Here is a 25,762-nt window from a genome sequence, read left to right on the forward strand (position 1 = left end):
GAGTCTCATAGTAAAGGGCCTGAATACTTATGTAAATAAGGTATTTCTGTTTTTTATTTGTAATTCATTTGCAAAAATTTTCGAAATCTGTTTTCTCTTTGTCATTATGTGTGTAGATTGATGAGGGGGAAAACTGGTTTAATCAATTTTAGAATAAGGCTGTAACGTAACGAAATGTGGAAAAAGTCAAGGGGTCTGAATACTTTCCGAATGTACTGTATATTACTGTGTCATAATAACTGTCATTACTAATGTAGTATAGATGCCTTCCTTATAATCAGTAGTGACAGCTGATGTCATCTTATGCCAACTGTCCTCCCAGGATAGGTCCTAACTGTTTAGGTCAGCAAATTTGGCTGCTGACCAGCAGGCTAGAGAACCCTGATAGGCTTAACATAAATAATTGTACCGTTGAGGAAACATGATTATGCCTAGTGATGACACAAACCATTATTTGATGCAAAAGTTATCTGTACAGTTCAGAATTGGATAACATTTACTTTGAGATGACCTTGAAATAGAACAGGCAATGCTTTACATTGTTGCCCAATGTGCCATGTAGTAACTTTTTTATAACCGACTACTCTGGTAACCTGTTGTAGCGCAATTAATCAGCTGTACATTGGTGACCTCAGATGAGGTATGACTGACCCCACAGTTGCACACTGGGTTACCTGTAGAATTCAGATTGGAATGACATCTGATTTTCCTATTTACGTATTCACTTTAGATTTCTTTAACCTTAAAATTAGAGAATCCACCCTCCAATCCAATTTGGACTCCCAGTCCATTCAATGAATGACGAATGACGTTTATTGTCCCTCAAAAGGAACGTGTGTGCAGAGCTCCCCACAGGCTATACCTACAGTACATTACAGGAGACATCCCTCACTGAGCGAGAACCCCAGTCCTCTCCTGTCAACACAATAACCTCCACTGTTAAATTCACTTCCCTCAGACTGTCTGTTTGGAGGCCATGCTAGCGCTGACTGCTGACACCAAAGTCGATGACGAACGATCGCATACATCTACTGTAAACGTTTCTCTTTACCTCAGACTTGTGCAATGTTTAGGCTACGCCACAGTGCGTTTTTTAAAACCGTTGTTTTATCAGGATATGCTGTATGTCTCTGTCCAGCCAGCCGCTGCTGTGTGTACTGTAAATAAGGTAAACCCCATTAGGGAACATTAGTCAGAGTTGAAGACATATTTGGGCTGTTGGATCAGAGTCTCTGCTGTGTCTGGCCTGTCTGGCCAGCTCTCTTCAAATCAAATCAAATCAAATGTAATTTGTCACATACACATGTTTAGCTGATGTTATTGCGGGTGTAGCGAAATGCTTGTGTTTCTAGCTCCAACAGTGCAGTATATCTAACAATTCACCACAATACACACAATATACACAATCTAAAAGTAAAAGAATGGAATATATAAGGAATATATAAATATTAGGATGAGCAATGTCGGAGTGGCAGACTAAAATACAGTAGAATTGAATACAGTATATACAGTGAGGGGGAAAAAGTATTTGATCCCTGCTGATTTTGTACGTTTGCCCACTGACAAAGACATGATCAGTCTATAATTTTAATGGTAGGTTTATTTGAACAGTGAGAGACAGAATAACAACAAACATTTTAATGGTAGGTTTATTTGAACAGTGAGAGACAGAATAACAACAACAAAATCCAGAAAAACGCATGTCAAAAATGTTAGAAATTGATTTGCATTTTAAGGTCAGACGTTTCTTGTAGTTGGCCCCCAGGTTTGCACACATCTCAGGAGGGATTTTGTCCCACTCCTCTTTGCAGATCTTCTCCAAGTCATTAAGGTTTCGAGCCTGACGTTTGGCAACTCGAACCTTCAGCTCCCTCCACAGATTTTCTATGGGATTAAGGTCTGGAGACTGGCTAGGCCACTCCAGGACCTTAATGTGCTTCTTCTTGAGCCCCTCTTTTGTTGCCTTGGCCGTGTGTTTTGGGTCATTGTCATGCTGGAATACCCATCCACGACCCATTTTCAATGCCCTGGCTGAGGGAAGGAGGTTCTCACCCAAGATTTGATGGTACATGGCCCCGTCCATCGTCCCTTTGATGCGGTGAAGTTGTCCTGTCCCCTTAGCAGAAAAACACCCCCAAAGCATAATGTTTCCACCTCCATGTTTGACGATGGGGATGGTGTTCTTGGGGTCATAGGCAGCATTCCTCCTCCTCCAAACACGGCGAGTTGAGTTGATGCCAAAGAGCTCCATTTTGGTCTCATCTGACCACAACACTTTCACCCAGTTCTCCTCTGAATCATTCAGATGTTCATTGGCAAACTTCAGACGGCCCTGTATATGTGCTTTCTTGAGCAGGGGGACCTTGCGGGCGCTGCAGGATTTCAGTCCTTCACGGTGTAGTGTGTTACCAATTGTTTTCTTGGTGACTATGGTCCCAGCTGCCTTGAGATCATTGACAAGATCCTCCCGTGTAGTTCTGGGCTGATTCCTCACCATTCTCATGATCATTGCATCTCCACGAGGTGAGATCTTGCATGGAGCCCCAGGCAGAGGGAGTTATTTTGTTTTTCTTCCATTTGCGAATAATCGCACCAACTGTTGTCACCTTCTCACCAAGCTGCTTGGCGATGGTCTTGTAGCCCTTTCCAGCTTTGTGTAAGTCTACAATCTTGTCCCTGACATCCTTGGAGAGCTCTTTGGTCTTGACCATGGTGGAGAGTTTGGAATCTGATTGATTGATTGCTTCTGTGGACAGGTGTCTTTTATACAGGTAACAAGCTGAGATTAGGAGTACTCCCTTTAAGAGTGTGCTCCTAATCTCAGCTCGTTACCTGTATAAAGACACCTGGGAGCCAGAAATCTTTCTGATTGAGAGGGGGTCAAATACTTATTTCCCTCATTAAAATGCAAATCAATTTATAACATTTTTGACGTGTTTTTCTGGATTTTTTATTTTGTTATTCTGTCTCTCACTGTTAAAATAAACCTACCATTAAAATTATAGACTGATCATATCTTTGACAGTGGGCAAACGTACAAAATCAGCAGGGGATCAAATACTTTTTTCCCTCACTGTACATATGAGATGAGTAAAGCAAAAATATGTAAACATTATTAGAGTGACTAGTGTTCCATTTATTAAAGTGGCCAGTGATTTTAAAGTCTATGTATATGGGGCAGCAGCCTCTAAGGTGCAGCGTTACGTAACCGGGTGGAAGCCGCCTAGTGATGGCTATATAACAGTCTGATGGCCTTGAGATAGAAGCTGTTTTTCAGTCTCTCGGTTCAAGCTTTGATGCACCTGTACTGACCTCGCCTTCTGGATGATAGCGGGGTGAACAGGCAGTGGCTCGGGTGGTTGTTGTCCTTGATTATATTTTTGGCCTTCCAGTGCTGTAGGTGTCCTGGAGGGCAGGTAATTTGCCCCTGGTGATGCGTTGGGCAGACCGCACCACCCTCTGGAGAGCCCTGCGGTTGCGGGCGGTGCAGTTGCCATACCAGGCGGTGATACAGCCCAACAGGATGCTCTCAATTGTGTATCTGTAAAAGTTTGAGGGTTTTAGGTGCCAAGCCAAATTTCTTCAGCCTCCTGAGGTTGAAGAGCCGCTGTTGCGCCTTCTTCACCACACTGTCTGTGTGGGTGGACCATTTAAGATCGTCAGTGGTGTGTACGCCGAGGAACTTGAAGCTTTCCACCTGCTCCACAGCGGTCCCGTCGATGTGGATAGGGGGGTGCTCCCTCTGCTGTTGCCTGAAGTCCAAGATCAGCTCCTTTGTTTTGTCGACGTTGAGGGAGAGGATATTTTCCTGGCACCACACTCCCAGGGCCTTCACCTCCTCTCTGTAGGCTGTCTCGTCATTGTAGGTAATCAGGCCTACTACTGTTGTGTCGTCTGCAAACTTGATGATTGAGTTGGAGGCGTGCGTGACCACACAGTCATGGGTGAACAGGGAGTACAGTAGGGGGCTGAGCACGCACCCTTGTGGGGCCCCTGTGTTTAGGATCAGCGAAATGGAGGTGTTGTTTCCTACCTTCACAACCTGGGGGCGGCCCGTCAGGAAGTCCAGGACCCAGTTGCACAGGGCGGGGTTCAGACCCAGGGCCCCAAGCTTAATGATGAGCTTGGAGGGTACTATGGTGTTGAATGCTGAGCTATAGTCAATTAACAGAATTCTTACATAGGTATTCCTCTTGTCCAGATGGGATAGGGCAGTGTGCAGTGCGATGGCGATTGCATCGTCTGTGGATCTATTGGGGCGGTAAGCAAATTGAAGTGGGTCTAGGGTGTCAGGTAAGGTCTTCCTCTGTTTCTCCACCCCATTATACCTCAATCTCTCTCTGTGTTTCCCTCTATCATACCCCTCTCTCTCGCTATCTCCACCCCTATCATACCCCTCTCTCTCGCTATCTCCACCCCTATCATACCCCTCTCTCTCTCTCTATCTCCACCCCTATCATACCCCTCTCTCTCTCTCGCTATCTCCACCCCTATCATACCCCTCTCTCTCTCTCTCTATCTCCACCCCTATCATACCCCTCTCTCTATCTCCACCCCTATCATACCCCTCTCTCTCTCCTCCACAGAGGATGAAGTCTCTGAGCCATCGTCGACAGTCTGCTCCCTCTCTGGTAATCAACAAAGCCCTGACCAGATCCAGAACATTCTCCAGGTATGTTGGGGGACCAGGGACATTTCTCATAAACTAGGTGTAAAGGTCAAATCCTAGCAAAAAAAAAAGACAACTCAACGTTTCCTACAAATCTCCCATCAATATCACACTCAGAGCTTGAGTTAAAAGTGGGTTTTCCAGTTAGGATTCAGCTCTCACGGTAGAGCTCTCAAAGTTGCCTTGGGTTGTGATGATCAGAGAGGTCAAGGGTCACACTGGTTAAACATGAGGAGACCGCTTGCGTGAGTTTGTGCAAGTGAGAGTGTATGTGTGTGCATGTGTGTTTTTGTACGTGTGTGTGTGTACGTGCGTACCCTGGTCAAACATGAGGAGACAGCAGTGCACTCTTAGAAAAAAGGGTTCTTCGGTACTCACCATAGGAGAACCCTTTTTGGTTCTGTGGAAAGGGTTCTACATGGAACTCAAAAGGGTTCTTCAAAGGGTTATCCTATGGGGACAGCCGAAGAACCCTTTTAGGTCCTAGATAGCAGCCTTTTTTCTAAGAGTGTGTGTTTGCAGTCTGAGTTAGCAGTCACATCCCCTCCCATCCTGGATGTGTATCAGGGTCATTACTGCTTAGACGACCCCTGGGACTTTGAGCTGTGATTTAGAGGTGTGGAAGGAGCTGAACCAAGTTTTTAATCGAGTGAGAGTTGTGCCTACGTCTTCCAAATACTCTGAGGTGTGATATCACAATCTGCACCGCAGTACAGACGCTTAACAGGAAGGAGCTGAACAACTTCATTACTAAGAGAGGAACATAGTTTTTCCATCTGTTTGTGTGTGTGCACATATATGTCAAGGTGGTCGTGACGTTAATGGTTCAAATGACATTGATCTCCAGTTGTTTTTGTACACACACACACACACACACACACAGAGTGCCTAGTCCTAGAGTGGTTCTCCTCTCAGGCATCACTAATCCTCTCAGATAGCTAATCCATCCCAATCAGGATCGGGGATCTATTAATATCCTTGGCTTTGACCCCCAGTCCAGGGCAGTGAATAACCATGTTAAAGAGACACTGGAGGTGTGTTCATCCTCCCTGGTAACTACTAGCCTAACTGACCCCTTTCACAGCAGGAACACATTCCATTTAATTCAACCCTTCAATCACAACCACATAATGTTGATTCACTGAACTGAAGTTTCTGCATACATTTGTTCCCTTTTGTTAGGATTGTTTCGGTTGTATAATTTGGGTAGGAAAAAATAGATGTATTTATTCTAGAAAAGTGTGTTTAGATTGGATCTATACCTGGTATTGTCTTCCCAGAGAGAGCTTCCTGGTTCCTGTGTGTCCAGAGACGTGCCCATTCGTCCAGTCGTTCCTGTGTCCTGATAGGGCGTTCCTCCTGCACAGCCACGTCACGCTGAAGACAGGGCTGCAGACGCAGGACAGAGACTTCTTCCTCTTCACCGACATCCTCATCATCGCCAAGGCCAAGTAAGAGCGAGAGAGGGAGGTGGGAGATAGAGGGGGTAAAGAGAGAGAAAGAGAAGGGGGATGACAGAAGGGCAGTGAATGAACATGAAAGTGTGGGGGTGTGTGTGTGTGTCTCTGACATCTGTTGTGTCGTCATCCTCAGGTCTCCCACACACTTCAAGCTGAAGGCCCAGGTGTGTGTCGGTGAGATGTGGACAGCCCAGTGTATGGAGGAGGTGTGTGAGGGCAGCACCAACCCGGAGAAGAGCTTCGTCATGGGCTGGCCCACCTGCAACTGTGTAGTCACCTTCAGGTACACAACAGACACTCTGGGTCTGCAATCTGCACTGCATATTTCTGAGCAGTGAAGCATTGCTTATATATGCAGCAGGGGAGGCTGGTGGGAGGAGCTATTAGAGGATGGCTGGAATGGAATTAATGGAACTTAATCAAGCAGGGGATTTCCATATGCTTGACGTGTTTGATACATTCCATCTATTCCATTCCAGCCATTACCACAATGAGCCCGTCCTCCTATAGCTCCTCCCACCAGCCTCCTCAGATACAGTATGACCTTCATGGGTTGTATATATTTCAACCTGGTACATTTTTACAGGTGGTTCTATAAGTTGCTGTAGAAAGTGTTTAGGTTCTTATTTGATATGTTTAGGTGGCTTGTGCTGTTGACGTTGTTCTGACGTTTATGGTTTATCTTTACCAGCTCTGAGGTCCAGAAGGAGAGATGGCTCTCCCTGCTCAAAAGGTGAGCAACAGATAAGCCATTATGGTTTCTTCTACTGTAAACAAATGTTGATGTGAGTCCAGTATGTGTTCTCCCTGTGGGCTAAATCCTCACCTTCCTGTTTTTCCAGTCGAATAAAAGAGGAGAAGGAAAAGGATGATCCTAAAACCATTCCACTGAAGGTGTTTGGCAAAGGCATCGGGAGTTGTGCTCAGGCCGTCAGTAAGACCTTGGCTGTCAGTAACTCTGATTCTACCAATGAGGTTGTCCGACTCGCTCTGCAGCAGTTTGGTGTCACGGTGTGTATAGAATTGAGCAATACTGTTTTTTTGTGTCTTGTGCTGTTGTTATCTTGACTAATGTAGTTTTTGGAGTGTTTTTGTTTGTAATCTTGTTTCTTAGAATATCTTTGTCTGTGTTCCATAGAGCTGTGTGAAGGACTACCAGCTGTGGGTGAGCTCCAAGAGGGACAACGCCCCTTACCCTCTCATTGGTGAGATTCTAACACCAAGGTCTTGTCTATTGGTTGATTCCCTGGTGTGTTAGTTGAATTAGGTGTTGAATCAGGTGTGTTAGTGCTGGCCTTGAACTAAATCCTACTGGAACCCCTGACCTCTGACCTTTACCCCCTGACCCTCTCCCAGGTCACGAGTTCCCTTTCAGTATCCAGATGAGTCATGTGCGGGAGCCCCTGTCCCAGCCGGGCGGTAGGGACACAGTTCCGCCTCCAGACAGACAGAGGGCGATGCACCGCGACCAGCTACAGGTGGACAAACAGTGCCAGTTCATCCTCAAGACCCGACGCAGCTCCACAACAACAACGCCTGTGATTGGTGAGGACTGAGGAGGCGCTTAATGCACTAATACTAGTCTATAAATGGTTTATTAGTGGTCTATTACTGGTCTGTTACTGATAGTCGAGGATTGGCTTTGGGGCTCGTTTTTGCTGTCACGCTTTCTCTTGCCACTCTATTGCTTCCTCTTTCTCTCCTCTGTGCCCCACTGCAAATGATTTGATCTCACTCTGTTGTGACCACGTCCTGTCTGACCTGACATCTCTCTCCAGTAGACCCAGCTCAGAAGCCCTTCAAGCGAAGGCGTTCTCTCATCAACTGGGCTTTCTGGAAAGGCTCCAATCCTAACCTCCACAGTTCCTCCACAAACCTCTCCTCACCCGCCCCCGGCTACCTGTTCGGCCAATCGCTGAGCACCATCTGTTGGGACAACTCCCTGCCCAAGCCCGTCATGGTGAGTGAGGCGATGATGTCGCAGTGACGTCAGAATGATATCATCACAGTGATTTGAGGAAGTCGATTGAAAATTAATCAAACTCGTATCTGCAACCTCTGTCTGTCTCTCTGTCTGTCTCTCTAGGACATGCTGGTGTTTCTGTACAATGAGGGTCCGTTCACGCGGGGGATATTCCGACGGTCGGCGGGGGCGAGGGCGTGTCGTGATCTCAGGGACAGACTGGATTCTGGGGCTCAGGATGTCTCGCTGACACGGGAACACGTCTTCATCATTGCTGCTGTGTTCAAGGTACACGCTCTAAAACACGCTAGACAACTCCGAAGTCTGTGGCGGCAGAATGACATCAGTTATACCATTGTTATGATGTGTTATGTAGGCCTAATGGCAGACGGAGGGTTCAAGTGAAGTGGAACCAAATGTACTTTCATCACCTGAGAAAAACAGGTTTAACCTTTGCTTAGTAAATCTGGTCACCTTGTAGGACCATGGCAGATGAAGCTGCGGCTGTCACATTGATGCTGTAGTGTTGAGGTTGTCCTCTTAAATGTAGTCTTTGGGCAAGAAAAACACAAAAATAACCGCATTGAACTATATAACTGATCAATGCACCATCATACCAGGTCATTTAATGCTTTAAAAACAAAAACATTTATGAATAAGATATTTGGCTACAGAAGTGCAATTTCTTACCATTCTCTACAGTGGCTACAGTTAGCTAAGGAACTAGCTACGTTGGTCGCGGCGCGAATGACCAGAATGACACATCGATGAACCACCAAAGGCACACCCCATTTCTGTTTGAAAATTGAGAAAGAGGCGGAGTTGGAAGGTTTTTCGTGCCCAAAGTCGACCTTTAAGCTATGTGAATGACTCGTGTCAGCGAAGGACATTGTCCTTACTTGCCAAGTGTTACATTACACCTGTGCACTTGTGGTGTGTTGTTGTCGTAGTGTGTGTGTGCCAGGTAATTGACCTATATCTGAAAGATAATTAATCTCATCCAATCCAATTATCGACTCTATGGGTGCCACACATACGAGTCCATAGCAACGCAGCACAGGCTGTACCAAAAACAATAGCTAAGTAGAGATATGGTTGTCAAATTTAATCTGTAGCTCATAATCCGGTAATCTGGTAGGGATCCACTGAACAAATCTGAAGACATGAACAGTTACATCTAAAAGTCTATGACAACAAATGAAGGTTTTCACCTAAAACTTCACCTCAAAACCTTCAATTACATTTTATTGTTGTATGTTTTTTCCTCTATAAATTGTCAGTCTAGTGACTCTGGTCTCTGTCTCAATATTCAGGACTTCCTGCGGAACATTCCGGGCAGTCTGCTGTGTTCCGACCTCTATGAACAGTGGAAGGATGTGATGGAGGAAGCAGAATCAGAGGAGGCAGAGGAGGAGGAGCAGGCACGGGATATAACGAGGTAACACACTCACACAGACACTTTCCATCCTCACCTGAATCAGCAGTAGGCTACTGGGATAAGTGTCGTAATAGGCTGAGTAAAGAATCAGGTGACTTAGTTATGAAAGGGAAACTCCTCTAGATAGTTAATACAGAGTGCCAGGAACCACTGCTTCCCTCAGCTCCGTGTTCTAATCATAGAGATAGTTTTATCTCAATGGTTCACAAAGCTTTTCAGCTAGCTGCTCTAAACAGGCATAGCCCAGGGTTAGGGAACTCAAGAGAAGGACAGCTTCAGTACGACTGTAGGCCGCTTTAAAGTAGGAAAATATCGGGCAAACTGAATATTCCTCCTGGGCATTTAGTTGGTATCAACTATTTGTTATCGATTCGTTCCACCCAGTCACAAGGGAGCCGCATGAGAGAGGGAGAGAGAGAACTAGGTTGTGACCTTTAGTCAAAGTAGAGAGCGAGTGAGCTGTTATGTTAGAGTCCATGTTCAGCTGGAGGTAGAGGTTGCCCTTTAAGACAGATCTAGGATCAGATTACCACGTTACCTTAGCCCTAATCCTAATCAAAACCATCAGGCTAATGAGAAACATCTGACCATGTGTCAGTCATTTAGGGGCAGCTTGTACCTACACGTACACAAATCAAATCAAGTTGTATTGTTTGTATTTCGTTGTATTTTAAATTTGTGTGACTGTCCTTGTCCATCAGTGTTTTTCTACGTGTCATGTGTTGTGTTTTTTGTAAACCCCAGGAAGAGTAGCTGCTGCTTCTGCAAAAGCTAATGGGGATCTGAATAAACAAACCAGCGTCTGGAGTTATTCCTGTCAGGGAAAACTCAAGGCCCTGTTCATACTGTAAATAATACACATTTTGATAACCAATAATAAACGTTGACCCATCTGTGACTCTCCTTCGCTGCAGGCTGATTGGTCTACTGCCCAAAGAGAACGCCCTGCTGCTACGCTACGTGGTCGCCATGCTGAACAGTATACAGGAAAACGCCCATGACAACCAGATGAATGCCTTCAACCTATCTGTGTGCATTGCTCCCAGCATGCTCTGGGCTCCGGGCCCCAGCAGCCCCGAGGTGGAGGGGGAGGGCGCCAAGAAGGTGAGGGGACGACTGGAGGGGTAATACACATAAGCACTTTCCCCTTGATCCCCAACCTTTGTTTGACCTATAACCCTTAGCCTTTAACCCCAACATCAACCCTTACCTAAACACAAACAATTTGACCCCTAACCTTTACCTAGGCTAGGCTCCACTTCAGCCTTTATCCTGTAACCTAGTGAACAGTCACTCAACAACACTGGAAAACCAAAGTAGAGTAACAGTTAACAGTAATGAGATAGTTAACATGTAGCTGGAAACATAACAGTAATGAGATGGTTAACATGTAGCTGGAAACATAACAGTAATGAGATGGTTAACATGTAGCTGGAACCATAACAGTAATGAGACTGTTAACATGTAGCTGGAAACATAACAGTAATGAGACTGTGGGTTGGTAACATGTAGCTGGAAACTTAACAGGAACTCGCTGGGAAATATGCAAAGCATTTCCTTCAGCCTGCAGGGTCAGCACTCTTCTCACACTCGTCTTGCGACGTGAACAGACACACACGCACACACTACCCCTTCCCTCGCTGTGGGTGTAGCAGTTAATTCTATGGCTAACAGATTTGTCTGACTGCTCAGCTCACAGAAATGTAACATTGCAAAAATGTATTATGCAACAAAGTCTTAGGTTACAAGTAAGTTCATGTGTTCCATAGCCAGTTCAACAGCCCCTAGAAGCTTATCTCGCGCACTGAGACTGAAAATACAGACAGAGCAACATCAATGTAACCATCAGAGCCATTTTGGTGCTGCATTTGTGTCAGTTCATCACCATATCAACGGAATGTCTAACGTACTCGGAATAGATTGTTCTTTCTCTGAGAAGGTTATCTGGTAAATTCCCACCACTTTCGTCACTCCTGCGTTACTGTTTCATACAGTTAGAAAGCTGTGTTACTGTTTCATAAAGTTAGAAAGCTGTGAAGGCCTTTGTCCTAAGAATAGACTCACTTCTCTATCTTGGAGACTGATTTCGCAACTTCTCACGAGAAAAACACGGTGTCTTAAATTATAGTTATTTGTTTAACTCAAGGCCTAGTAAAAAGATACATAGAGCTCAGAATCTGTAGTAGTTCCTCCAGGTTAAAGACCTGTTCCCTTGTCCTGTCCCTAGGTGTGTGACCTGGTGAGGTATATGATAGAACACTGCCAGGAGGTCCTGGGAGAGGATGTCACCTCTCTGTTTGGAGGTCTACCCCGGAAACGCGCCGAATCGGGTATCTCACACACCCTAACATCTCTGTTTATGCAAATATTACCCTGCTCAAAAGCACACACCATCTAATGTTCTCCTCTTTCTCTCTGTCCACCTCTATCTCTCTCTTTCGCCTTCTCTCACTCTCTCCACAGACGTGTCTTCCTTCCACCTGACCGACTCGTCTTATGACAGCCTGGAGAACATGCTGAATGATGACAGCAGTGAGTCTCCAGGCCTCCACACCTCACGGCGGCGCTGGAGAGCCAAACCCCTGCAGGGTAGCCTGGACTCTGTCCTCACCCTGAGCGACTGCGACCTGGACCAACCCGACCTGGACACAGACCCCGACACCACAGACCCCCAATCTGGCAACCACCACCACCGCGATACGATCACACAATCTGGATCTGGCAACATCCTCCAGCCCTCAACCCCATCCCTAGGCAGGACCAGGAAACTCAGCCCAGCTGCGACCCCCTCCTCCTGTCCCAGCCCCCCAGCCCCTCGGAGGGGGGGGAGGAGGTGCTCAGAGCCGGCCATAGGGTACTCTGTGGCCAGCTTCGTGGAGCGACTGGCAGGGAACGCAGACAGGCTGGGCAGCATTGATGGGGAGATGTTTCACAGCTTACGGAAGGATGGACAGACACAGTCACATGAACCCACACACACAGGGGAGTGGAATAGCAGTAAGGCTGCATGTGAGGGTTCGGGGTCACAAGGTGCACAGACACAAAGCCGGGACGCGATCTACTCCAGTCTCTCTTCGCCACCCACCTCCCCCACCCCCACACGCTCTTCCATGGACTCCCTGGACAACCTCTTCTCCCACTCCAGCATCCAGTCCGCTCCATTCTGGCAACCCAGGGCGGGGACCAACGCCGCAAGATTGACTCCCTCCCCTGCTCCTTCTGGTCCTCCTCTCCCTCTAACCCCCATATCTTCCTCTACTTCCACCCATAGTCTACCCATCCCCACCCCCAGCCCAGCTCCAGGCCAAGGGCTCAGTCCCAATATCTCTCCGCCGAAGGAGATCCCTTCCTGGGGTACACTGAAGGCCAGCAGGGGGCTCCATCCCAACACCTGGTTGAAGAGAGGCCGCAGACTGTCCCTATCGCAGCAGGATGATGAGGGGGGTGTGGTGAGTTCAGTTACATGTGGTTGTTGTCGTTGTTTATTAGTACTGTTCATTCATGGAATATCTCTCTCTCACACAGACTCATACTTTCTCTTTCACTATCTCTGTAGGTGGGCTCCACTAACAAGACTCTCCCCTCTAGCAAGTCATGTCAGGATAAAGGAGGGCTAAAACAGTTGTCTGAGGACCCCCCCAATTCCAGCATGACCAGCTGCCCCCCAAAGGCAGGAGGGGTGCAGGATCGGGGCAGGGTGACCAAGGACCGAAGATCCAGTCAAGACTCGGTGAGCCCACCATCGCACCAGAGGTCCCAGGGGCATTTCCACTACTGCTGCTCTCCCTGTTACCAACCCACAGACAGACCCCTCACTGTCAAAGAGCTGAGAGAGATACACAGCCGGGCCTGCGCAGCGAGCAACACAGGATATGATGTCACAAAACAGGGCAGCCGTACCCCTCCTCAACATGTGTTCTTCGGGCAGGGTGGACCCAGCTTGTCCCTAGCCAGGCAGAAGTCCTACTCCCTAGCCCCAGGCATGGAGGGTCTCTCCGGGGGCAGGTGTTCCCAGCGCCGGAGCTCCGAGCCTGGGACAGCACATCTAGGCGAAGCCCTGGTTCTGGATAAGACCTCAAACCCGGAGAGGCTTCACACAGAGGCCAAACTGGGTCAGAGGTCAAAGTCAGTGGACGGGTCCCAAGACCTGGGGTTGAAGGTGTCCGACACGGACCGAAGCGGGGATCCCAGGTTCTGCCTGTCTCCCTCCGCCACCAAGGCTGTGAGGGACTATTTCTCGTCTCACACGTGCAGCAATCCCAATAGTGGTCAACAGGTGGCGCTAGCCCTGATTCAGGGGCAGAGGGAGAGGCTCAGGAGGTGTAGTGATCCCATGCTGGAGCCTGACTTTGACCAACTGCTCTTTGCTGAAGAGTCCTACGTGTGAGACCATCACTGGTTGTGAACAGTCACTCTAATGCTTCTACATACGGCTGTGAATGTACAGATGCAGTCATTTAGGACCATAAGAACCAAAACATAGTGCTTATAAGAATTATATTATATTATTATAAGAATCACGGATATAACAACCTTCTGCTTATTGTGGACAAACATTTCTATACTTACAATGCACTTTGCTTTTTAGAATCAAGTGGTATATTCTTATAGATTCTCCTAAAAGCGCTCACTGAAATGAATGTATTATGCAAGGGAAGAGTAGTTTCAGATTATGTAATGTGTTGTTTTAGATCGCAGAAGTGAACAAATGTACTTTAGGAATCAGGCTATTTGGTTGGATTACATGTAAGATTATTCACAGGGACCCTTGCAGTGGACTGCCTATGATCAGTGTAAGATTTCTAAAACGTTTACTGCTAAACAAAAATTCCTTACTAAACCTTGTCATATTTATGCAAGGCTGTGATTTTTGCATTTACAGTATTTTGTAAATAACAAAAACAATCTTGAGCCATTTAATCAATGTTGATAATGATAAAGCAAGCGCTTTAAACTTACAGTTGTAGAGTTTTTTTTTTTTTTTACTCTGTATTTCAATCTATACTGTGCATTCGGAAAGAATTCAGACCCCTTGACTTTTTCCACGTTTTGTAACGTTACAGCCTAATTATAAAATTTATAAATTGTATTTTTCACTCATCTACACACAATACCCCATAATGACAAAATAAAAACAGGTTTTTTGATTTTTTTTGCAAATGTATTAAAAATAAAAAAAACGTAAGTATAACATTTACATAAGTATTCAGACCCTTTACTCAGTACTTTGTTGATTACAGCCTCAAGTCTTCTTGGGTATGACGCTACAAGCTTGGCACACCTGTATTTGGGGAGTTTCTCCCATTCTTCTCTGCAGATCCTCTCAAGCTCTGTCAGGTTGGATGGGGCGCGCCGCTGCACAGCTATTTTCAGGTCTCTCCAGAGATGTTAGATCGGGTTCAAGTCCGGGCTCTGGCTAGGCCACTCAAGGACATTCAGACTTGTCCTGAAGCCACTCCTGCGTTGTTTTGGCTGTGTGCTTAGGATTGTTGTCCTGTTGGAAGGTGAACCTTCGCCCCAGTCTGAGGTCCTGAACACCACGGTGCAGGTTTCCATCAAGGATCTCTCAGTACTTGCTCCGTTCATCTTTCCCTCGATCCTGACTAGTCTCCCAGTCCCTGCCACTGAAAAACATTCCCACAGCATGATGCTGCCACCACCATGCTTCACCGTAGGGATGGTGCCAGGTTTCCTCCAGACGTGACGCATGGCATTCAGGCCAAAGAGTTAAATCTTGGTTTCATTAGACCAGAGAATCTTGTTTGTCATGTCTGAGAGTCCTTTAGGTGCCTTTTGGCAAACTCCAAGTGGGCTGTTATGTGCCTTTTACTGAAGAGTGGTTTCCGTCTGGCCACTCTACCATAAAGGCCTGATTGGTGGAGTGCTCCAGAGATGGTTGTCCTTCTGGAAGGTTCTTCCATCTCCACAGAGGAACTCTAGAGCTCTGTCAGAGTGACCATCGGGTTCTTGGTCACCTCCCTGACCAAGGACTTTCTCCCCCGATTGCTCAATTTGGCCGGGTGGCCAGCTCTAGGAAAAGTCTTGGTGGTTCCAAACTACTTCCATTTAAGAATGATGGAGGCCACTGTGTTCTTGGGGACCTTCAATGCTGCAGAAATGTTTTGGTACCCTTCCCCAGATCTGTGCCTTGACATAATCCTATCTCGGCACTCTACGGACAATTATTTCGGTCTCATGGCTTGGTTTTTGCTCTGACATAATAATAATAATAATATGGCATTTAGCAGACGCTTTTATCCAAAGCGACTTACAGTCATGTGTGCATACATTTTTACGTATGGGTGGTCCCGGGGATCGAACCCACTACCCTGGCGTTACAAGCGCCATGCTCTACCAATTGAGCTACAGAGGACCCCCGTCATGCACTGTTAACTGTGGGACTTTATACAGACACGTGTGTGCCTTTCCAAATCATGTCCAATCAATTGAATTGACCACAGGTGGACTCCAATCAAGTTGTAGAAACATCTCAAAGATGATTAATGGAAACAGGATAAACCTGAGCTCAATTTCGAGTCTCATAGCAAAGGGCCTGAATACTTATGTAAATAAGGTATTTCTGTTTTGTATTTTTCATACATTTGCAAACATTTCTAAGAACCTGTTCTCGCTTTGTCCTTATGGGGTATTGTGTGTAGATTGATGAGGGAAAAAATGAATGTAATCCATTTTTGAATAAGGCTGTAACTGTGACGCGTACTGAGTATAGGAAGAGGCAGGACGCAGACGCAGGAATTAACAAGGTCAATGTTTACTTAACAATGAGCAAGAGAAATAACAAAGATAGAATAAATGAGGCGAAGCTAAACAATCACACACAACATCATCCAAAACAGTCCAGGGCTAAATAGGGGAGATGATGAGGTGCAGGTGTGCTGGAGGTGATTAGAGTGCGTTGGGTTTCCATTCCGGTGTAGCCAAGGTGGTGCGCTCAAGCAACGGGAGGAGACGTGACAGTAACGTAACAAAACGTGGAAAAATGGAGGGGTCTGAATACTTTCCAAATGCACTGTATATGACCGGATGTCTGTGTGTGAGAGATTTTGGGCTCTATTCAATCTGAAACGTTACAGATTCTGCGATAGAAATGTAAAGGTACATTCCGATTGAGCCGACATATGCAGCGTTTACCTTGAATTCAGTCTCCGCTAAAGCGGAAACATTGCCTTTCAATTTCAATCACGCTGTAAAGCTGAACTTCCACGATGCGGATTGAATAGAGCCCAATGTTTGTATCGATTCGTTTGTGTGTTTGAGAAGTATACATGAATTATATAATCTGTTCAGTACATTTACAGCATATGCAGTATGACTGTTTGCTTATTTTCTACATTTGAAGGTATTAATTTCATACAAATTGCTGCCAATTGTGTTATGTGCATTTTCACACAGCTTTCTACACCATCAATGATGCTTTGTTCGCTTTGTATTTGTGCCCATAGGATGCTTTATAATGTTTCAATTGTACACGCTGTGCTGTATTGAGATTGTACACGCTGGCTGATACCGCCGCTGCTTTATTAAACTGGCTACTACACTCGTTTTGATGTGTAATGCATAAGATAATCAGATCATAAAATAAAACAAACCACCTTGGCTAGTGATACTAATGGTGCTGTCGTTTCATTTTCTTTGAAGTGTACTCTCTGTCCAGTAGCACCTGGGAAAATGTATTTTGAAGTTTGTATTAAACTCAATTACACCCAAACCACACTGAACTCACACATGTCAATGGGCAAAGTTTAGCCAATCACCCACTGTCACCTCAACCAGCAGGGCTGAGGCACCCTGGGGACTCAAGAATGCCAGTTTGATGCCAAGCCGTTCTGAATGACTGATGTAAGAACTTACCTAATTTAATTCTGCCATGTTGCCAACCAATTAGCCTTGCCCAGTAACTTCGAACACAGATTCAGGTAATATCTACAAAATGTAGATCAGGGATGGGCAACATTGATGAGGCTGGGGGCCACAAAAAATTTGAACTCGTCATGGGGGCCACAGTCGCTCAGGGTCTGCATACCCACACATGCAGACGGCCCTAGCCTTTTGGGGGCTGTAAGCAAAATGTTGTTCGGGGCCCCCCACCCACCTTGTGAGACATTTTAGTGTCCCCCCTCGTGACAGCGGAGACGAATGTCCTGCAATTCTATACATTTTGCCATGGGACGTAGAGAAAATGTTTCAGTTTTAAAGCGAGTTTCCCTCATCAATCTACACGCAATACCCCATAATTACAAAGCAAAACCAGGTTTTTAGATTTTTTTGCTAATAAAAAATAAAAATAAAAAAAACGTATTTACATAAGTAATAAGACCCTTTGCTATGAGACTCGAAATTGAGCTCAGGTTCATCCTGTTTCCATTGATCATCCTTGAGATGTTTCTACAACTTGATTGGAGTCCACCTGTGGTAAATTCAATTGATTGGACATGATTTGGAAAAGCAAACACCTGTCTGTATAAGGTCACACAGTTGACAATACATGTCAGAGCAACAACCAAGCCAAGAGGTCGAAGGAATTGTCCGTAGAGCTCCGAGACACAGATCTGGGGAAGGGTACCAAAACATTTCTGCAGCATTGAAGGTCCCCAAGAACACAGTGGCCTCCATCATTCTTAAATGGAAAAAGTTTGGAACCACCAAGACTCTTAGAGCTGGCCGCCCAGCCAAACTGAGTAATCGGGGTAGAAAGGCCTTGGTCAGGGAGGTGACCAAGAACCCGATGGTAACTCTGAAAGAGCTCCAGAGTTCCTCTGTGGAGATGGGAGAACCTTCCAGAAGGACAACCATCTCTGCAGCACGCCACCAAACAGGCCTTTATAGTAGAGTGGCCAGACGGAAGCCACTCCTCAGTAAAAGGCACATGACAGCCCGCTTGGAGTTTGCCAAAAGGCACCTAAAGGACGCTCAGACCATGAGAAACAAGATTCGCTGATCTGATGATACCAAGCTTGAACCCTATGGTGAAGCATGGTGGTGGCAGCATCATGCTGTGGGGATGTTTTTCAGCGACAGGGACTGGGAGACTAGTCAGGATCGAGGCAAAGATTAACGGAGCAAAGTACAGAGAGATCCTTGATGAAATCCTGCTCTGAGCTCAGGACCTCAGACTGGGGCGAAGGTTCACCTTCCAACAGGACAACGACCCTAAGCACACAGCCAAGACAACGCAGGAGTGGCTTCGGGACAAGTCTGAATGTCCTTGAGTGGCCCAGCCAGAGCCCGGACTTGAACCCGATCAAACATCTCTGGAGAGACCTGAAAATAGCTGTGCAGCGACGCTCCCCATCCAACTCGACAGAGCTTGAGAGGATATGCAGAGAAGAATGGGAGAAACTCCCCAAATACATTTACATTTGAGTCATTTAGCAGACACTCTTGTCCAGAGCGACTTACAGGAGCAATTAGGGTTAAGTGCCTTGCTCAAGGGCACATCGACAGATTTTCCACCGAGTCGGCTCGGGGATTAGAACCAGCGACCTTTCGGTTACTGGCACAACGCTCTTAACCACTAAGCTACCTGCCGCTACAGGTGTGCCAAGCTTGTAGCATCATACCCAAGAAGACTCGAGACTGTAATTGCGGCCAAAGGTGTTTCAACAAAGTACAGAGTGAAGGGTCTGAATACTTATGTAAATGTCATATTTCTGTTTATTTTATTTTATACATTTGCTAACATTTCTAAAAACCTGTTTAGGGGGTATTGTGTGTAGATTGATGAGGGGAAAAAACAATTTAATCAATTTTAGAATAAGGCTGTAATGTAACAAAATGTGGAAAAAGTCAAGGGGCCTGAATACTTTCCGAATGTTGTCTTTGGAAATGGATCCACGTGTCTACGAAAGGGGGGCCACGGGCCACCAGTTGCCCATCCCTGATGAGGATTGTATGTGGTTCCTGTTTAGCTTAGCAGGCATACCAAATCAACAGATACTGGTATGGTCTGGTTCTACTGTTTGAAAACTGACTCTTCCCAAAGTAAAGTAACAATACTTAACAAAAATATAAATGCAACATGTAAAGTGTTTCATGAGCTGAAATAAAAGATCCCAGACATTTTCCATACGCACAAAAAGATTATTTCTCAAAAATGTTGTGCACAAATTTGTTTATACCCCTGTCAGTGAGCATTTCTCATTTGCCAAGATAATCCATCCACCTGACAGGTGTGGCATATCAATAATCTGATTAAACAGCATGATCATTACACAGGTGAACCTTGTGCTGGGGACAATAAAAGGCCACTCTAAAAAGTGTTTTTGTCACACAACACAATTTCACAGATGTTTCACAGAGGGACCGTGCAATTGGCATGCAGACTGCAGGAATGTCCACCAAAGCTGTTGCCAGAGAATGTAATGTTCATTTCTCTACCATAAACTGCCTTCAACGTTGTTTTAGAGAATTTGGCCTCGCAACTGCAGACCACGTGTATGGCGTTGTGAGGGCGAGCGGTTTGCTGACGTCAACGTTGTGAACAGAGTGCCCCATGGTGGCGGTGGGGTTATGGTATGGGCAGGCATAAGCTACGGACAACAAACACGATTGCATTTTATCGAAGGCAATTTGAATGCACAGAAATACCATGATGAGATCCCAAAGCCCATTTCTTTTCAAGTATCTGTGACCAACATATTCATATCTGTATTCCCAGTCATGTGAAATCCATAGATTAGGGCGTCATTTATTTATTTCAATTGACGGATTTCATCATATGAACTGTAGCTCAGTAAAATCTTTGTAATTGTTGCGTTTATATTTTTGTTCAGTATACATTCCCAAGATGAGTGAAGAGTATAAAAGACTGAAGTAATATCCCTTCCTGCTGTGTGTAACTTTCTCATTCAAAAACATGTTGGATAACCCATTTTCCATGATTGTGCAATACATAATGTTAGTATAATAATTCAACAGTATATTCCCTTAAGGGTCGTTTCTCTTCAGAGCCAACAACAGGACATGGGACAGACAGAGAAGAGTCAGATTCATTAGAAATATTCTATTTTAATACAGCATTTCTCTGACTATACACAGATGAGTGCTATTTACAATCGTGGAAAATGAAATTAATATTTAGTGGTAGGTCAACCCTAAAGACAGTAAGGGTACACGACTTCATAAAACAAAGGGTGGCCATAGAAATTACAAGGTAAGGCATCCTAACCAGTCTTGCCTCTGGACAAATTAATGGGTGTCATTCTGAAGTCTGGACGGGTGACTTTACAATCCTGTTTCAGCTGGTATTTACTCAGGAACTACATGGTGACAAGCAGCACTTTTTGGTACTTATTTTAAATAATTAAATACAATTGGTAACGCGTATTGGTAATAGCATAAAAAACAACTATTTGACTGTGTTATTTCTAAGTACTCACCAGGGAGGTAGTGGACTATGAAAGTGATCATAACCCCTTACATTCACTGGAAAACATCTACACTGAACAACATTTTTAATGCAACATGTAAAGTGTTGGTCCCATGTTTCATGAGCTGAAATAAAAGATCCCAGAAATGTTCCATAGTCACAAAAAGGTTATTTCTCTCTAATGTTGTGCACACATTTGTTTACATCACTGTTAGTGAGCATTTATCCTTTGCCAAGATAATCCATCCACCTGACAGGTGTGGCATATCAAGAAGCTGATTAAACAGCATGATCTTTACACAGGTGCATCTTGTGCTGGGGACAATAAAAGGCCACTAAAATGTGCAGTTGTCACACAACACAATGCCACAGATGTTTCAAGTTTTGAGGGAGCGTGCAATTGGCATGCTGACTGCAGGAATGTCCACCAGAGCTGTTGCCAGAGAATTGAATGTTCATTTCTCTACAATAAGCCACCTCCAACATTATTTTAGAGAATTTGGCAGTACATCCAACCGGCCTAACAACCGCAGACCATGTGTATGGCATTGTGTGGTCCAGCGGTTTGCTGATGTCAATGTTGTGAACAGAGTGCCCCATGGTGGCGGTGGGGTTATGGTATGAGTAGGCATAAGCTACGGACAACAAACCCAATTGCATTTTATCGATGGCAATTTGAATGCACAGAAATACTGTGACGAGATCCTGAGGCCCATTTTCTATAAGGTATCTTTGACCAACAGATGCATATCTGTATTCCCAGTCATGTGAAATCCATAGATTTGGGCCTAATTAATTTATTTCAATTGACTTATTTCCTCATATCAACTGTAACTCAGTAAAATCTTTGAAATTGTTGCATGTTGCATTTATATTTATTGTTCAGTATATGGGGGAGGGGGTGATTAGAGACTTCCATCTAAACTTTCTTCTATTCTCCAGAACCTGCTTTACACAGAAACATTTGCTTAGTTAGTAATTATTTGCCAACTTTCCCATTGTTCCCTGTATAAAGTGAATGTAAAACTGTGATGATGGGGACTCAATAAAATTTTATAATTATAATTTCTATAAATACAGCGTCTTCCATTCCAATATTCATACCAGCATACCACTTAGAATTGAGCATTATTTGGTCATGCTAGTGTTGAAATAAAGCATTGATTTGGGACATGTGGTACCAACATGGGGCAAATTTCAGTATATCTATTCCTCTGGTCTGGGGATGCCATTATGAGGATCCGTCTCCACTCTGTCGGATGTCTGCCACACTCTCAGGCACCCTCGCCGTCATGCCGTCCAGGGACCTGGTCAGGCAGATCTGGCAACCCAGGCGGGACCTGTCAGAAAAATGAAAAAAAAGAGGATTATGACAAACATATTTAATAAAAGCTTCACAATACTATGACCTAACCAAAATGGATCCACTTGAAATCAAGAGATATGGATAATTGAAGTTGGAGAGTGAGGAGGTAATCTTATTCAAGACCTGTGTTTAGGGGGTAATGTTTTGGGTCAACATAAGTGAAGTGAGCCAGTGTCACAAGGGGTTCAGTCAACACTCCGCTAATATGATTAGTGAGATCATGACTGTCACCCTTCTCAACTTGCTCTGCCTAAACCTGCAACAGTAACACAGAACTCAAATCCCCTTCCGATTGGTTGGAAAGCAGGCTAGCGACAGTAGAAGGCATGTGCACGGTTGTTTATCCCTCTGTTCTTGTTCCTCACAATGAATATCTCCTCATCTCATAAATCAAGGCTGAACAGCATAACACTCTGGTTACACTGGTGGCAATGTGTGTGTGTGTGTGTGTGTGTGTGTGTAATTTCACTTGTGTGTCCAATCAATGGGCCACCAATTTGTGTGTGTCTCTCACGTGTCCGTGAGTCCGTATGCCAGGTCCAGCATGTCCATCTCCTCGTCAGTCACTGGGCCCAGCTTATTATACACGTCTTCCTCAAAGATCAGGTGACAGGTAGAACAGGCCAGCGTCCCCTCACATGCGCCTGACAGACAGACAGACAAACAGAGAGACAGACAGACACAGAGAGACAGACACAGACAGACAGACAGACACAGAGAGACAGACACAGAGAAAGAGCGAGATCAAAAAATACCACTGAGTGTGTGAGAGAGCAGGCGAAACCTACAATAAACAACCATTTGAATTCGACATTAAATGTAACCCAACTCACCGAACCCATCAAAATCAAGGTCCTGGTCAATAATGACATCTAGGAGAGAGTCTCCAGGAGAGCCTTTGACAGAGATCTTCTCTCCATCTCGGTTGATGAAGTGGACCGTCACCTTATTGTCAGCTCTGCACAGGAACAGACACAAGGGGGCAATTACAGACAGTAGCTGTGGTTATGCTGGGATTGGAAATATATTGGATTAACATAACACTTTCCAGATTCTCAAGGACTTTGCTTTGTATGCAGGAAATGTGTAACTCCCATAGACTTGGTAACCGCCTCTCAGGACTTCTGTTGCGAATGTACAGCTAGGCCATTTTTTAAGGCGTACTGCCTCCGAGCGGTCAAGTCTGGTTTCTGCACACAGATCCTATGGCTTGACCTTTGACAGCTATACCTAGATGTGTTGCACAATATTTCCACACAGTCGTTCCGTACTCCACAGTGAGTAACTAGTCCCACAAGCAATCCAGGAATGTTGTGGTCCAACAACTGTTTAGAGATCCTGAACAGAGCCCTGGTTTGATGGCACTTATCTGCCAGACTGATCAGTCAGTTGTACCTAGCTGTACAATGGTGACAGTTTGCAAATTAATTTATTTGCACATGATTTTCAAATGATGACATTTACATAAGGTTACAGGCAGTGTGTCATGGATAATAAACGAAGGGGTTAGTGAGTGACCTACTCAGACTTTTGTCACAGACAGACACAGAGAGACATAAAGAGAGAGACAGACACACACACACACACACACACAGAGAGACAGACACACACACACACACACAGAGACAGACACACACACACACACAGAGACAGACACACACACAGAGACAGACACACACACACACACACAGACAGACACACAAACACAGAGAGACAGACACACAAACACAGAGAGACAGACACACACACAGACAGAGAGACACACACACAGAGAGACAGACACACACACAGAGAGACAGACACACACACACAGAGAGACAGACACACACACACAGAGAGACAGACACACACACACACAGAGAGACAGACACACACACACACACACACACAGAGACAGACACACACACACAGAGAGACAGACACACACACAGAGAGACAGACACACACACAGAGAGACAGACACACACACAGAGAGACAGACACACACACAGAGAGACAGACACACACACAGAGACAGACAGTTTGCAAGTTATGATTAAACACAGTTCTAAGAAATGATAGCTACCTAACGTTAGTTGGTTGGGTCAAATAAATTGAGTACCAACACTGCCAGAATGATTACGCAACAAGCCTTTCTGCTGAAGTTAGCATAAAATAAGCCAACAACTGAAGGCTATCTAGCTAACGTTAGCTAGCGAAGGTAGCCAATATGGCTAACTATCTAACTAGCTAGCAAGCAAGTCGCCTAACTAATCGTGGATACCTTTATAGCTAGCATGCTAAGTAAGTTTGGGGACATGATAGAGGACACCATTCCTTACCTGAGAGGTTGTGTGTTGGTGCTAAAATCCCTTACACGAATGCAGGCCCTTCTCTGACCGGCCAATGATAAGTTCCCCGACGTTGTGTTTGTTGCTGAAATTAGTGTTTCTGCTCGACGTAGGGAACTTTCTCGTAACGAAACATGAAATAGTCTTCTTGCCGATGTCACCAGAGCCATTGCTTGGAGATGACGTTCAAAATATAGCTTAAACGACGGAGAAGAGTCCGATACAGTACTGACAAGCTAACTTCATGCCAAATTCAGCTAACGTTAGCTAAAATGGCTATATCTATCCTTTTGCATAACCACAAGACACGGCTGCTCGGTCGGTGTCACGTTTATTACATAACACCTTAGCTACTGCTATATGGAGGCCATACAGCATACTGCTACACGATCAAACCTAAAATCCCCAATTTATCTCTAATTTGTTTCAATAAAATAAGCTTAACTTCTGGGCTATTTCAAAGGCAAAGCGCAAGGTTTTACATTTTTATTTAAGGCTCTCAGAATAACTTCCTGGAACAAATTCTGACACTGCACTCTCACGTGATCTTACGTGACCAATCACAAGAGTTTTCTTGGGGTCACGTTCGGGGCAGTGAATAGTTTTAATGTATCCAAATGTATTATATCATGTATTCCATAATGTATCCAAATGTCAGTGCATGATGATTTTTTTAAAGTTTAAAAGTTGTCTACTGTGGTCTTGAAAAGTACTCTTATCCTCAAAATCTGTATATGAGCTGAAAGGGAAATCATTACTCAAAACTCATTATGGGAAAACTTAACTACCACAAGTCTCCTTTTCCATTGATACATAAGATCCTATATGGTGTATCATATCAGATATGTGTTATAATCATTTTAGTGGTTTACACAGGGCAAAGTTGAAATGGAATAAAGTGATTTGATCAAATGTTACTGATATAAAAAAACAGAATCAATCAATACTGTTCTTGTTAGTGTGGAGTGGGTAACAGGTGCGCTATCTCGCTTTATTAGCTGGGTGCTCTGCCATATGTGACAATGACTTCCAATAAAATCCCAAGTTCAAGAACATTGGGATACGGCGGCACTCCAAAATCTTTATAAAAAGGTGAAATGAGGTGACGTCTTTTTGTCCTTTTTATTATTTTTTGAATGGGAGTGCC

At 44.9% G+C, this 25,762-nt stretch overlaps 2 protein-coding genes across 2 annotated transcripts; one reads left to right on the forward strand and one right to left on the reverse strand.

Annotated features, from left to right (window-relative positions):
* Positions 1 to 4,589: 4,589 nt before the first annotated feature.
* On the forward strand, positions 4,590 to 14,303 carry LOC311109557 (rho GTPase-activating protein 20-like; the record flags this gene model as incomplete). The annotated part of the gene is made up of 14 exons (XM_084152477.1): positions 4,590 to 4,672; positions 5,950 to 6,120; positions 6,263 to 6,412; positions 6,821 to 6,862; positions 6,972 to 7,140; positions 7,268 to 7,334; positions 7,486 to 7,674; positions 7,908 to 8,089; positions 8,216 to 8,380; positions 9,406 to 9,530; positions 10,445 to 10,634; positions 11,758 to 11,860; positions 11,994 to 12,979; positions 13,087 to 14,303. 14 exons carry the CDS (start codon positions 4,590 to 4,592, stop codon positions 13,915 to 13,917), a joined length of 3,453 nt encoding a protein of 1,150 aa, XP_084008603.1. The 3' UTR covers positions 13,918 to 14,303.
* A 6,235-nt stretch (positions 14,304 to 20,538) lies between these two features.
* LOC311109648 (adrenodoxin-like) lies at positions 20,539 to 25,147 on the reverse strand. The gene is made up of 4 exons (XM_084152601.1): positions 24,607 to 25,147; positions 23,119 to 23,243; positions 22,800 to 22,929; positions 20,539 to 22,259 (listed from the first exon to the last, which is right to left on the reverse strand). Exons 1-4 carry the CDS (start codon positions 24,783 to 24,785, stop codon positions 22,151 to 22,153), a joined length of 543 nt encoding a protein of 180 aa, XP_084008727.1. The 5' UTR covers positions 24,786 to 25,147; the 3' UTR covers positions 20,539 to 22,150.
* Positions 25,148 to 25,762: the final 615 nt, after the last annotated feature.

The sequence above is a fragment of the Coregonus lavaretus genome (assembly GCF_964263955.1).
Source record: "Coregonus lavaretus genome assembly, chromosome: 35".
NCBI lineage: Eukaryota > Metazoa > Chordata > Actinopteri > Salmoniformes > Salmonidae > Coregonus > Coregonus lavaretus.

Coding starts and splice junctions, on each gene's coding strand:
- LOC311109648 (XM_084152601.1), bottom strand. CDS start 24,785: ATGGCTCTGGTGACATCGGCAAGAAGACTATTTCATGTTTCGTTACGA. Junction 23,244..24,606: donor ACCAACACACAACCTCTCAG/GTAAGGAATGGT, acceptor GTTCCTGTGCAG/AGCTGACAATAAGGTGACGG. Junction 22,930..23,118: donor CCTTGATTTTGATGGGTTCG/GTGAGTTGGGTT, acceptor TCTGTCTGTCAG/GCGCATGTGAGGGGACGCTG.